Source organism: Juglans regia, chromosome 16, assembly GCF_001411555.2.
Source record: "Juglans regia cultivar Chandler chromosome 16, Walnut 2.0, whole genome shotgun sequence".
Taxonomy (NCBI): domain Eukaryota; kingdom Viridiplantae; phylum Streptophyta; class Magnoliopsida; order Fagales; family Juglandaceae; genus Juglans; species Juglans regia.
The window spans coordinates 26,366,019-26,380,535 of NC_049916.1; the positions used below are offsets into that span (position 1 = coordinate 26,366,019).

The window sequence follows — 14,517 nt, forward strand, 5'->3', positions numbered from 1 at the left end:
TATAGTCTCGGACCTGAGCAACAGAAACTTGATCGAGAGAGAAACAGGCTCACCCTACTCACAGGCCTGTTTTGGAATAGACTGGAGGCCAACTCGACCAAAAAAAAGGCCCAAGAAGTCAGCCTGGACGTGGATGTGAGAGGCAAGAACAGAGATGAGAATTCTATTAATACAGCCCCGCAGGCAGGAGAAAGGGGAATGATCAAAGGGGACGGGGTTGTGGAACCGAAGGCTGTAAACCCTACTGCACAAACCGCATACTCGAGCACCCAAAAAACAGAGCGAGACAAGTCTCAACAAAGTAAATGAAAAGAAACCTGGAAAAATACATTAATCACACGAAAGACTTCGTTAAAAAGCACGAATATATCACGAATTACAAATGTGAACGTGGAATTTAAGTCCAGCACATATGCTTGGAAACCCATTAATATTTTAATATACCAATTCCTAGTGTTCACTTTGAGCCAAGCGCAAACGACACTTTCGGGCGGGATTTGTTCTTGCCCAGCAATTTCACCTGGTTTAACCGTTCTTCGTCTTCTTGCAGTTTCTTTCTCCGCATAGCCTCTTCTTTTTGTCTTTGCATCTCTTCTAACTCCTGGTACCGCTCCTCCTCTCGCTGCTGCTGCTCTAGAGCTTCCCTTCTCTGTGCTTCTTCTACCCTCCTCTGGTTCTCCTCCAACATCCTTTCCAGCTCTTCTTTCTCTTTTCGAGCCTTTTCCTGTCAACCAAATAAATCAAGTGGCATTGTCAATTTGGTAGAACAAGAAAGAATATTATGTTAGTCAATTCAATTGAGAGGGGGAGAGGGGGGAGGATTGGGTTGTAGAAACTATGCATCGGTTAAACTAAACCTGAGCTTTTTTCTACAAGCAAAGCCAACAAAAAATGTTTTTCAAGAAAGAGCAAGGTTCAGTAGTACAATGGCAGAAAACAAGAGGCCAATCAAAACCAAGTACAGTAATTTTACCCATACCCATATTTTCTTTCAAGTTTTTGAAAATCCCAATCCCAAATGTCATGCTACTGGATTTCAAGACTGATATTTCTTCTTATTATATATAACAGAACATTGTACCATATCTGACAGATGACTCTGCTTCAGTCGGCCTTTTTTTTTTTAAAAAAAAACAACATTGAAAAGGATTGCCAATGCTAGTAATAGTGCACCTTTTCTACCAGCGGGGAGAGGGAAGAAAAGGGTGCATGATTTAAAGAAGATACCTCTCTTTGTCCAGCCTCAATGACAGCAGCTTCCTTTTCTTTCTCAAGTTGAGCTGCTACTTCATTGCAAACTTTCTTCCGCCCCTCCTCCAACCGCCTCTGTATTTCCAGTTTAATTTCCAGAGAGTTTACGTTCTCTTCCACTTTCCTCTGAATTGCTTCTTCCACTCTTTTTTTAGTCTCTTCTTCTATTAGTTTCAACTCTGCTTCCCGCTGTCGCCTGAGAATAAAGAGAAGTTAGGAGGAAATGACCACCCACGCTTAGGGGAATGCCTCACTTAATGATTCCAAACGCTGCACTTATGATTCCAAATGTTTTTAAATCGAGACAACTATAAAACTAAAAGATCAATTATGACATATCTGCTTCTTTCCTTTTTTTACCTCCTCCTCTCTACTTAGTACTTAGCTATAATATATGGCAGACTAACCTTCATGACAGCAAAGGCACTAAATATATGCTTATGCTTTTAAGGCATACCTCTAACCGAATCCTGATCCAAACAAATGAGTTTCAAAACTGGTGAACAGTAGATAAACGAAGCACCCAATTTGATCATCAAATATAACAAGTTGAACTATAGCAGTATCTTCCTTCAGAAAAGCCTGTGGAGAAGAAAGTCAAGTAATCCGCTGCAGCTTTAAAACTAATCACTGACAAGATTCAATTCTTGCATTAAGCATTTTTTCTAAGATAAATATTTATAATTTTTAAACCATATTTATCTAAGGGTTTGTAATAATTTAGTGCCAAAAGCACCAAAGAATGTCACAAGCTAAAAATGTGGCTATTCAGAAAGCAATCAGGAACAAGAATTAGAGCTCAACACAGTGTGTCAAGGCTGCAATACAAGCAATTTGGTTTGGTTAAGTCCAACTGAAGTGCAGTTGTTGGGGGTCCGGTAATCTGCCTAAAGGTAAACCCAAATAGCTAAGAAAATGACCCTAACTTGCTAAACCCGTATGCGAGTTTTAGCTGAGAAAAGTCAAGTTTGCAGCTTAGGCCCAATAATACAATAATTAGTTATATGAGATACAAATCTTCTCTGTCAATCAAATCTCACAACATGATGTAAACCAGACTTAGAACCAATTGTAATGAGTATTATGGGAAAAAATAGAACAAGTAATCAAGATTATGTTTTGACCAGATGATGAGGTGGCAATTTGAATAGTTAAAACATGAGAAGTTTCTCAAGTTCACAGATCCAAGAGATACAAGGAAGAAAGCATGTCTCAATCTCTTAGGTACGTGTCCACCGAAAACCTAGCTCAACAAATTAAAACCACAAACTAGCATGAAGAAAGAAGAAATTGCAGAAGGGCAACCATAACTAAAGGAAAGTGTTAATGCCATGCTCTAGAAAGACATTTTTCAATTTATACAAGTTGCATTAAAAGGTATGCTTTTTTTTTGGCATATCCTAAAATGCAGCATCTACCTAAAAGCAATGTGTTCCAAAAGCTCAGTACTTATGCACGGGCCCTTTTTTTTTATAAGCACTTATGCACAGGCCCTTAATACCCTTTCCATGCATCGGTGCATACTCAAGAAATTTCAAGATTAAGTTCATGTCCCTAACAGATTACCAAAGTACCATTTCATTTCAGTCACACACAAGCATGAAATAACTGAACCTTTTAATCATTTGGGATGTGATGACATGATACAGTTCTAGATTCAATTTTTTAGTAAAAAAGAAAAATTATTAAAGGTAGATTTATGCTTGTAGCAAACTAGACACGAGAAATACTAACAGCACTCCCAAATATTAGATGCCGGTACACAACTCATTCATCAAACGAAAATGAGCTTTTGTTTTTGGCAATTGAACAAGGCAACTATCATCTGGCTGGGTGGAACATTTTAGTATCACAAAATTTATACCCCAAATAGGAGCATACATCACAACTTCATTCATGCATCTCCCAAGATCATATAGAGTCATTTCCAGAGAGTTCACAAATCTAAGAAGTGCTCCAAGAAACAATATTGAACAACTTCGCTTCACTAAAATCCCCTCAATCAGATTGCGAACTCTTTTTATCCATAATTGTTTGATAAGTGTAATCTGAGTGAGAATTAGCAGGTTATAGTGATTATGGCCAGGTAGCTTTGCTGGATTTTCCTATGATTGGCAAAGCAAACAGTATGAACGTAATTGTTTTTTCTAGCTGCTATTTAGAAAAGTTCTCGTGGCCTTTGCCTTTTGTGTTGATTATTCCAATACTGCTGATATTGGCTAAACATTCAATACTACAATTGCACAACTAAACTCTGTCTCAACTCTACATGAATACTAAGAAACACAGTACTCAATTTGAACCATTTTTTTTTATAGGTAATCAAGAATTTTATTCATAAGAAAATGAGGCATAGCCCAAGTACACAAGAAGTATACATGACAAGTACCTAACTAGGGTTTACAACCAAAAGTAGAAAATCATAATTTGAACCACTTTTGACATGTGAGAATAGATGGATGCGGGTCTACAACTAAGATTTTTCCGCGTTCTTTTTACAATGCGGTGCAAATACTTCACAGGATATTACATTCCTGAGGTTTATAAGAAGCAAAAATGATAAAAATGATCATCTTTGACCTGTGGGGAACCAGAGTCCAGACTGTGCATAATGATGAATTTTTCATTTTTCAACATTATAATCAGAGAAACACCATATGGGACTAACGTAAAACACCAGAGAGGGATTTCCCACCCATAATCCAAATTACCATAATATATGGGTAGCATAAGACAAGCACCAAGTACACAAAGTAGGGGGAAGAAAAGAAACATAATTGATTAAAAAATCGTATGAGATTTATTTGATATACCTTTTCTTCTCTTCTTCTAATCTCAATTTCTCACTTGCATTTTTCCGCTCTACGGACCCAAGACTTGAACTTGAAGATTTATGAATAGGAGACAAGGAGGAACTTCTACTCCTTTGCCTCTTAGAATGTCTTGGAGTTGGTGAACGACTTTTATGACGTCTAGAACGTGAATGATTTCTGCGGTGTTTTGGTGAAATAGAACGACTTTTTCTTCTGTATAACAACATTAAATATATTGAGGAACTAACAAAAACAAACAAGCAAGGAATTTGAATACCTTTAGACATATAAAAATAAGTATGAAGTCAGTCCAACATTAAGTACAGTAAATACAGAAGCACGTACAAGTTACCTCATACACTGTTAAGAATAACCTCTGTGAGCTGCATCTTTCATCACATGAAGAAGGAAATGTCACAATCGAGCAACAAAAGGACAACCAATTGCACCCATCACCTGCTCACTTCCCAAACAGTGGGAAGAAAGTTCTTTTCTTTTAATTTTATCATGAAGAGCATGCATTTTATTCAATCCTCAAACCACTCTTAATATTTTGCCCCAATTATTTATTTAACTTCTTTTGTAGGATTTGTTTTTTGATAAGTAACTTCTTTTGTAGGATTTTCACACACAAGGTAACTTCCCCAAAGGTTATGCCCTCAACAAGTGCTTACAAACTGAGCAACATAATAACAAATCGTTTAGCCATAATCGAGCAACATGCTTCGAAAATAGCATGACCATCATCAATATATGTGTACAGATCATGAAGGTGCTTATGAAGCTCATGAAAACAGAATATTCTCCAAACAGCAAGAAGTTATGAAATACCAAGATAGACAATATCAATATCCATATGCTTCTGCTACCACATGTAAATAAAAACAAAAGAAGGAATTACAGCATAAAAACCTAATTTAAATAAGAGTCGTATCTAGGCGGGCAAAACTAGAAAATAATCATGTTCCATCAGTAGCCCAAATAAAGTCGCAGACTCAAATTTTTTAATCCTTTTGTCACAAATTTTGATAGATTTCCACATTCTCTGACAGAAACAATCAGATTCCAACATTTCTATTCGTTCAAACAAAGTTGAAACAAGCGGAGGGAATACTTTTTTTATATATGAGAAGTGCTACTGCCACAAAGAGATCCCACAAAAATAAACCAACATACTAACATGACTTCATATGATACGTTAGATCTACTTTACAATAAAAATAGTTTTACAATCCAACATATCACATTAAGTCACGTCAATTTGTAGAATTACTTTTGTGGGATCTCTTTGTGGCTAAAACATTTCTATTTTTTAATATATATATTTCCATATTTCTCTCACCAGGAGACCCTGAACAACACAAATTCATTGCATTCACATTCATATTATAGCACCTCTGTCTAAAGTATTATAGCCCAACTAGCAATTCAACTCTTCTTTCTGGAGTCAGTCACATTTTACTAATTAAAAAATTCAACTCTTCTCTATTTTCCCTATTTGTGAATGTACAAGCACCTCAAATTATGCATGCACGAAATTATGATTTCAATTTTTAAGTTTTTCTGATAAAAAATATATTCAAAAAATCAAGGATTTTCCTTTCTATCCAAACGAAATAGGCTTCATATTATAGAGATAAAGAAACACTCAAAATTCAACATGGAAGGAAACAATGCGTACGGATCAACTCGAACACATTTTGTAAATCCAAAGAGCATTGACGATAAGACTCCCCAAAGTTCTTACAAAGTTCTTGCAAACAATCTAAAAATCACTACAAGAAAGTGGGACTATAAGCGGGATCACCTGCTATAAGAATAGGATGAATATGGAGACCGGCTTCTATCTCTTCGACTTCTCCTGTTATACCTCTGTGTCGCATAAGATGGTGAATACCTTCGCTTATACGAAGGAGATCTCGATCGTGACAAATCCCGAGGCATCTCCTATGACCTCAGCTTTAGGTTAATGATATCAAGATGGAACACCAGAAACAATGATTTTCCTATAGAAACATAATTGGTCGTACAAAATTCAATCAACAAAGTTTTGATTCAAAACACTGAACTCTTAGATATCTGAATACAATCTAATTTAAGTTAACAAAAAAAAAAAGATAGAAAAATCAGTTGATAAACATGATTATGGATCACCCTGAAGATTTTCCAATCTCGCGAGTCACCAATAACATCGAAAACTGGAAACAATCTTTTCCCAATAAAAAATAATTAAATTAAATCAGTCAGCATAGGTCTTATTCACCGCTAAAAATAGACAAAATAAAGATAATAAGTCGGCTTAGATATAAAACACTGCAAAAAAGTAAAATCAGTAAAGGAATTTTTCACATAAGTAACACGATAAAGCTAATCAAAATCTTTCAAACTTCGATTTCCCAATTATCCACTAATTTAGTGGAACGATGGCAATATAGCAGCTTGATGATGTAAACATTACTAACTTCAACCATGGTTGTTGAGGAAATAGCACAAACAACAATAACTTGACATTTTCGTCTTTCATTCAAATCAACCAGTTGAGCAGCAATAACGTCAACAACGTGTTTCACTTCGGGGAAAAAATAATCGCAGAAATTGGCAATCGTACCTTCTTTACCCCTTTTTCCTTTCTTTTCAAGGGATTAAAAATGAATATTCCGTTCGGAAGCTAAGCAAATGGAGCAGTCCTATAATCGTCCCAAACAGGAGCAGTTTTCATTAAGCTTCATATGAATAATGCTTTCGGCAGAGCTGAGAGTAAATAATCGTTTTGTTTGAAACCCTAGACAACCAAAAATGTATTGCTCGCAATTCCAGTTTCCCTCAATTTTCGCGGGAACCAAACGGGGGGGCATACAAAATCAGAGAAAACTTAAAAGCTTCCGGGATCGAAACGGAAAAACCCTAGGCACCAGATTTACGGATTTACCTGTCGAACCAATCTGAAAGATCTTGAAGTTTGGAAATTTTGCATCGGTACCTAGATAAACCCTAACAGACAGCGCGTCTTACAGATTTTCTTTAGAAAGAGAATACATGGACTCCAAGTCCCGGTGCTCAAGCTCGGTTGCGTTGTCCCTTTCTTTCTTTTTTTCTTTTTTCTTTTTTTTTTTCTTTTTAAGTGAGATCCTGTGGTCTCGTTTGATTAATTTGAGATGATTTGTCAACAAATTTGTTTAAGTATTAAGAAAAATGAGATAATTTGTAAAAAATTCTGTTGAAGAATGATAGTTATAGATATAAATGTGTAAGTATTAAGTAATTATTTAAAAATAAATAGATATGAAATATATATGAAAAAATTAATTTTTAATAATAAATTTAAATTTTTTAAAAATAATTTTATTACATTTGTATATTTCACAATTGTACTTAATATTATTCATTTATTTATTAAAATATATTATTCTATATATTATTAAGTTAGAATTATTTTATTGTAATTATATATTAGAATAAAATTTAACTAAGAAATATATAAAATTTTATATTAGAAAATTCTGGACGTTATATTTTTCCCAGTGCTTGTTGAAAACCAGTTGGTCCCATAAAATTTACATTGTTCGATTTATTTAATACACAAATCTGTACTGTCGCCGGCGGTTGGTTTTGGGACAGATTTCACTGTATAGTATAGAGTAATTCAATATATAATTATAAACTAGATAAATATTGTGTAATTATTTTGAAAAAAATAAATTTTTTTATATAAATCTTATATTTTATTTATTATTTTTAAAACAATTAATTAAATAATTTACAATTATAAATATTTTTTCTCGTATATGCGTTTGGATTGTCGGGATGGTTTCACCGTACAGATGATTCATCTCATCTGTATCCAAACAGTTTGGACCAAACTGGGCCATTAAAGTAACTTTTTTATTTATATTTTAAATTTATTTAATTATTTAAAAAGATTACACAAAATTAAAATTTGTATAAATTATTTATAAATTTCGAAAAAATCAATAATGATGCCACTTCAGGTGAGACCAGCTCGAAGCTAAATCAGATAGCGCCACCTCCCTCTTTTGGTTAAAGAAATTATCAATTAAAATTATATTCAAACAATCAAAGACACAAAAACATGTGAATGAAGAGAGAATCTGGGGCCGGTTTTAGTGTTTTTAGATTTAATTCATGAATTCGGTTTGTCACAATAGGTATGTGGTGTGAATATATGAACTAGCTAATGAGAAAAATCTTTTATAAATTTTACGCTTATTTTTTTAAAGATAAATGATATTTACAATTATATAAGTGCGTAAGCATCGCACACTATTTTTTTTTTTTTTAAATAAGAAAATATGGATACAATTATAAGTTGTGCAAGCGTCGTGCATTCTTTTTAAAAAATAGTGAGATCTATCATTAATAAATTATTTTTTTATATGAATATTATATTTACTCATTTTTTCAAAAAGATTATACCTATCTTATGATTATAAATATAATTTATCTTTATAAAATAACAAATAAAAGACTTGCTGTAATTAAAAAAAAAAAAAGTACATATTTTTCTTTTCATAATAAACACTACTTGTAAAGAATCTTATTGGCCCATAAAAGTGGGAGTTAAGTTAGGTGTGTTCATCCGGGTTCCAACCCGGAAACCCGGGTCTACCCGGATCGAGACCCGGATTTTAAATCCGGGCTGAAACCCGGGCCGGATGAATCCGGGTAAGACCCGGGCCGGAACCCAGGTGAGTCCGGATTTTTCAAAACCCGGATTCCGGATTCCGGGTTGAACCCGGAATTTTTTTATTTTTTTATTTTTACAATTTACAAAAACTTTTTTATTAATTAATTTTACAAAACCATTTTTCCTGCATCTTAGGTCGGACATTACACAACTCGAACAGATTGAATATCTAACTTGCACGACAGATGGTAGATACTGTGATTTTAAGTCCCTATTTTAATCCCTCTTGAACTTGGGGTTGATCAAGACTATCAACGATTCAACCTCAGGTCCTCGAGACATGTTAAACAAAATCAAAATTCGGACTTTACTGAAATATTAAGTAATTGAAGGGAAAATAACAGTGGGCTCGCACATCTTTGTCCAAATTAAAGCTACAAACTAATCAAAATCAGAGCAGCTCAATCATTAAAAAGGTTATAACACCCATCAAATATTGCTTTTATCATACCAGTCCCAACACAAAAAAATGCATCTAATCAAACTGTAATTTGACATCCAAATTACGCCCACTTCACTCTCTGGTAACGGCTTACAGCATATACATTATCAAATAAAACCCATTCTTCCAGTTCCAGTAGTCAAATAAAACCAAAATCTATCAAACTTACAGCATATACATTATACCCATGTTTAACAAAAAAAAAAACCCAGATCTTACCCAAACAAAAGCTACACAAGCCGTAGCATTTCTTCGTTGTCATTCCAAGGTAATAAAATAGACCCAAATCGGAATAAAACGGACCGAAATTGCAGAGAACAAACCTTGGGTCACGAGGATGAGGCGGGTTTCTTCGTCGGCACTGAGGGAGGTAGGCTAGGGTTTTTTCGTCGAGCGAGCGAGAGAGTGAGAGTACCAGAACAACGACCGAGAGGCAAAGGTGTACGGCGAGAGAGATGGGGCGACGATGAAGTAGATGCGGCGACGGGGTCACGATGGTGGCGGCTAGGGACCTAGGGCTTCTGCTTCTGCCGCAGCGCAACGAGGGAGAGAGAGAGAGAGAGAGAGAGAGAGAGAGAGAGAGAGGTGAGTCGGGGAAACACACGGATTATATTAAAAGACCCGGGTACCGGGTTTAAACCCAGTACCCGGGTCCCCAACCCGTACCCGGACCGTGTTGGTCCGGATTTTCGCAATCCGGGTTCCGGATCCGTTTTGATACGGGCCGGAACCCAAACCGGAATCCGGTTTTCCGGGTTCCGGACCGGGCCGGGAAAAAATCCGGCCCGGATGAACAGTGCTAAGTTAAGTTACTAGTGTATCTCCATTCTAGAGCTTGAGGACAAATGCGTATTCCCGGATCCATGAATGGAAAGGGCCTGGTCTGAGTTGGACCCATGAAAGAGAGATGGGCCATGGCCACCGCATCTGGCTAGGGTTGGGTATGCATTTTATTTGTATAGAAACAATAAACAGACTTCAAATAATGTGACAACTTTTAAGAAAGTTTTTCCGGTTAAGAGTATAATAGCACTGATCGAATGAACATTGTCAAAGGAATAGGAAGATTTTGAAATAAGTATACTTAACTCCACAGTCCTTCCCGTTATTAGAAAAATTCGTTGATAAAGCATATACATGGATGCAAAAAGAAGGTGGAGAGGACATCCCAACCGGTTAGTACTGCATGGGCCTGGGCCTTTGCTTATGCATGAAGCTTGCCCCATTATTGAAAAACCCAATCAATACCGAGAGGGCCCAGCCCACTGCCAATATCAACTGGGTAATCACCCAGCGGCGGTAGAAGATAAAAACGGTTATCATTTAAATTCACTAAAAGATCAACCTTCATATCCAGATTTAAATTTGAATAATGGATAACCATTATTGCTTAAAGAACGAGGACGGATAAAAAAATTTTATATAAGGGGAGAATCCGAGTACGTGAAAAAGATTTGATTCTTGAGAATTACATTATTACTTTTAGTGACTGACTTAGGCATCGGAGGCGTTCTGTCGAACCCCCAAGCTGTCTACTCTTTGGTTGCAAGTAACTATGAGGTGGTGGCGGTGAAACACGTCCAAAACAGAAGGCGTAGATGAACTGCAATTATCACTATTCATTTATCATAGGTTATACTTAGATGCAAATACATTTTCCCCCTGCTTAAGACATGGATAGCCGAATTATTGTCACACCATAGCCAGATTCCAAGAAGGGAGGAGGGAAAGATAAGCCCAAGAATATATACCTTTCTTTTTTATATGTCAGTACTAGACAGTAGTGTCTTGGAATATCACTGTTGTAATTTAAAAGATAAGAATCTGATGGATAATAGCTGTTTTCAAGTTGCAATTCCCAGTCAAATTTCGAGCATTATAATTGTTGAATTACTCTATCAAAAGTGTTACAATTCAGTGAGACTTTTTGTGGGCATAGTTTCTGAAAATGGAGACTGCATCTGCATGTTTGAATCATCTAAGTTTGTGCCCTTTTTTCACAAATTATGTTCATTTCTTCTACTTCAGATTATTAACTTGGTTGTTTGCTAGTTTACTGCATAGAGAGAAACTAATTGTACGTAGCCTATACTTCAAAATATCTAATCAAGGATATAATTCAAAATAACTAATCAAGGATATAATTGAAATTCTATTGAAATCTTATAAAAAGTAAAAAATTTTCATTTTTAAACAATATTATCCTTATTTTTACCATATACGAGAAATCACACTAATAATAATGGCGAAACTTACATATCTGTTTGGCAGAAATTTCGAAACTTAGCATTCAACATGGTATCATTTTTTAAGTTGCCTTAATTGTTGGTATCCCAAATTTTCAGAATCTCATGGCATTAGTTTTTCCCATGTCACTAAATATTATAGCTCAAAACAGAACAAGGAAATAGAAAGAGAAATATCCCATTTTGATCTTATCTTTATGATGATGTTGAAGGCAATTTTTTTCCCTTTTTAAGAAGGATGAACCTTTTTGGATGAAAGTCCCTTCCAAGCTGATTTCATGGAAGCAGTTGCAGAATTCAGTGCGGCCTCCATATACCTTTTGGAAGCAACAGTTGCAGCCTTTTCCATCAAGTTCCCCATCTTTCTCGCATTCTCGCCAGTTTCCACCAAGCTTTTCAGCTCAGCCTTTGACCTGTTTTCGAGTTCCGCCTCGAAGCGTCTAAACTCGTCCATGGCGCTCTCCAAAACCGAGTCAAGGTAGTCCTCGGCTTGTTGCAACTCGGTCTCGGCCTCTTCAACTTCCTTTCGCTGTTCTTGCTCCATGGCTGCCCATGACTTGTATGCTTCGATCTCGAAGAGCTTCATGAGGTCTTCAATGTTGGATGGATCAAAGCTCTTGTCTTGCAAGGCTAGATCTGAGAGGAGGGTGAATTGGTAGAGGAGAGCTTCCATCTTTCTTGTGGGTGTGAATTGTGCAGATCTAGCTTCAGTGATGAAAAAGCTGGGTTGTAGGCGAATCATATAAAGCATGGGTATTTTTTGTCCTTGAAAAAGTACGCTAGCCACACTAAAAAACTTTTAGAAAAATATATAAATCACCTGAGAAATACTTACTATGCTTGATATTAAATTTGAAAAAGGATATTTGTAGTATAAAATTACATATTATTTTTTTAAAAAAATTAAATAAATGATACTTATATGAAAAAAAATTAATTTTTTAATAATTAATTTTATTTTATTTTTAAATATACTATATTTATATAATTGATAATTATATCCAGTATTGGTGCGTTTAGAACTTAAACTACTCTCAACTCATCTCAACTCATCATTACAATTTTTTCAAATCTCAACACAAAATATAATAAATAATTCAACTTTTTCAAATTCTAAAATAATAATAATATTAAAAAATAATATTCTAATAATATTTTATCATCTCAACTCAACTCAACTCAACTCACTTTAACGTCCAAACATAACCTAAATTTTAGTAGGTGCCGTTGGAATTCTCGGCTCTCCTTTATTTCAGTGGAAAAACGAAGAAGGAATAAGCATTTTATCCGACTCGCTTTGGGGGCACGAGGATGCCTCCGGGGATAAGAGATGTGGAGGACAGCTTTTTTCCCTACGTTATCATCTCAATCAATTTGGGGTCCATTGTCCACTGTTGTCCTTTTGAAATTTGAAGAGAGATAAACCTTTTGGGAGAGCACCGGAGATGTGATACCATCTTTTCTCTTCAAAAATATTAAAGAGTGGTTTAAATTTAGAGATAAATTAAAATAGATTAAGATTATTTGTTAATAGTAGAATAAAAATTAAATTATTTATTTTATTTTGTGTGAAAATTAAAAAAATTATTTTAAAATTTGAAAAAGTTAAATTATTTATTATATTTTGTGTAAAAATTTAAAAAAATTATAATAATGAGATGAAATGAGTTAAAGTGGGTTGAGATGGATTACAAATACAAACGAGACCTAAATAGTGGGCACCCACAATTTGAACTCACATACAAAATTCACTTTTCCCCAATAAGCTTTATAAAACTTGTACAATGTATGATTATATATAACATTAATAAAAATGATAAATAATTCATATATAAGGATATAATGTTTTTAATCTAAACAAGTTTTTTTTTTTTGCCTTTAGCAAAAGGGGAAGAGGGGGCAATTAGTGTAACAACACTTCCTGGACTTGACTATTGGAGTTCATCTCCGTTGTGTAATGTTCGATTTGAGTAATATCTACTACTCCAAGGGCAAGTTTGTTACCATTAGGGCTGTACAACAGATAGAGAAACCAACCTAGACCGACTTAGACGGATCACTAGAGCTCAAATTCGGCCGAAATCGATGAAGAACTGATCGGCATGCGGCAGCAAATAGAGAAAACTAATATCGGCCAATTCGGCGTTGGTTCAAATTGCTGAACCAGCCGACTAAAAAAATTATTATTTTTATATATTCTGTAATCAAGAGTCAAAACGACGCTATTCCACTTAAGTTTAAGTAGAACGATATTGTTTTAAGTTTATAGTTATGTTTTAAACACAACTAAAATGACATCGTAAACCAAATGATGTCGTTTAATTCATAATGTATTAAAAAAAATTAAGTAGAATGAAGCCGTTTACGCCGTTTGGTTTAACGTTTCGAAATAAAGTTGTCTTCTTCATCGCGTCTTCTTTCTCAAGTCGTCTTTCCAGTTCTCATCCTCTCTATTTCTCTCTACTCTCTTCATTTCTTCAACGCTGACCGCTAGAAAAATGAAGCATCGTTTTCGACCGATGTTTCTCCTCCCTGTCGACTAGTTTCAACAGGTTTTCTCCTCCAAAAATTAAGCATCGGTCAGCGTTGGTTTTGTCCAAAAATCAAACCGAATGGGTCGGTTTTCACCCCTAGTTACCATAATACCCTCAAAGTATTCAACTGGTCCAAAGCCCATCCACATGACCCAAAGGTCAGGTTTTACTATCACAAGTAGTTTCAACTTATGTTCTGACTCGAACTCCTAACCTTAAGCCATGGAATACCAACTTGTATCAACTGAGCTACCACCTTGATAGTTCTTAACGAGTTGATTATGAAGAGTTAAGACCTACCCCTTTGTTGTTTTACATTTTATCATATATATAAAACAAGAAGAGAAGAGCTACAATAATAAATATATTTCATAAATTAATGTACATTCTTGTGATAGATTAGATTTATTTTATAATAAAAATAATTTTAAAATTTAACATATTACATAAAATCACGTCAATTTATAAATTTATTTTGACAAAATCAATTTGTGATTAAAGCCTTTATGGCCTTAAACAAATACAT

General features: G+C 34.9%; 2 protein-coding genes across 7 annotated transcripts; both read right to left on the minus strand.

Annotated features, from left to right (window-relative positions):
• Positions 1–293: 293 nt before the first annotated feature.
• On the minus strand, positions 294–7,156 carry LOC109002287 (uncharacterized protein At1g10890-like). 6 transcript variants are annotated; one of them, XM_018979961.2, is made up of 6 exons: positions 6,994–7,156; positions 6,673–6,751; positions 5,872–6,070; positions 4,065–4,277; positions 1,228–1,447; positions 294–724 (listed from the first exon to the last, which is right to left on the minus strand). In XM_018979961.2, the coding sequence occupies exons 3-6, from the start codon at positions 6,006–6,008 to the stop codon at positions 458–460; spliced, it is 837 nt and encodes a 278-aa protein (XP_018835506.1). In that variant the 5' UTR covers positions 6,009–6,070; positions 6,673–6,751; positions 6,994–7,156; the 3' UTR covers positions 294–457. The 6 variants fall into 6 exon arrangements, with proteins under 6 accessions (XP_018835506.1, XP_018835504.1, XP_018835505.1 ...); XM_018979959.2 differs by lacking the exon at positions 6,673–6,751; XM_018979960.2 differs by having other exon boundaries at positions 6,673–7,156.
• Positions 7,157–11,451: 4,295 nt separating this feature from the next.
• On the minus strand, positions 11,452–12,243 carry LOC109002285. Its single transcript, XM_018979958.2, has one exon. The coding sequence runs from the start codon at positions 12,206–12,208 to the stop codon at positions 11,687–11,689; it is 522 nt and encodes a 173-aa protein (XP_018835503.1). The 5' UTR covers positions 12,209–12,243; the 3' UTR covers positions 11,452–11,686.
• Positions 12,244–14,517: the final 2,274 nt, after the last annotated feature.

Bases quoted from the DNA above. Each gene is read 5' to 3' on its own strand.
- LOC109002287 (XM_018979959.2), bottom strand. From the start codon at position 6,008: ATGCCTCGGGATTTGTCACGATCGAGATCTCCTTCGTATAAGCGAAGG. The intron at 1,448-4,064 runs GTATATCAAATA...CTTTATTCTCAG, and splicing joins TTAGAAGAAGAGAAGAAAAG to GCGACAGCGGGAAGCAGAGT. The intron at 725-1,227 runs GTATCTTCTTTA...TTTGGTTGACAG, and splicing joins TTGAGGCTGGACAAAGAGAG to GAAAAGGCTCGAAAAGAGAA.
- LOC109002285 (XM_018979958.2), bottom strand. From the start codon at position 12,208: ATGCTTTATATGATTCGCCTACAACCCAGCTTTTTCATCACTGAAGCT.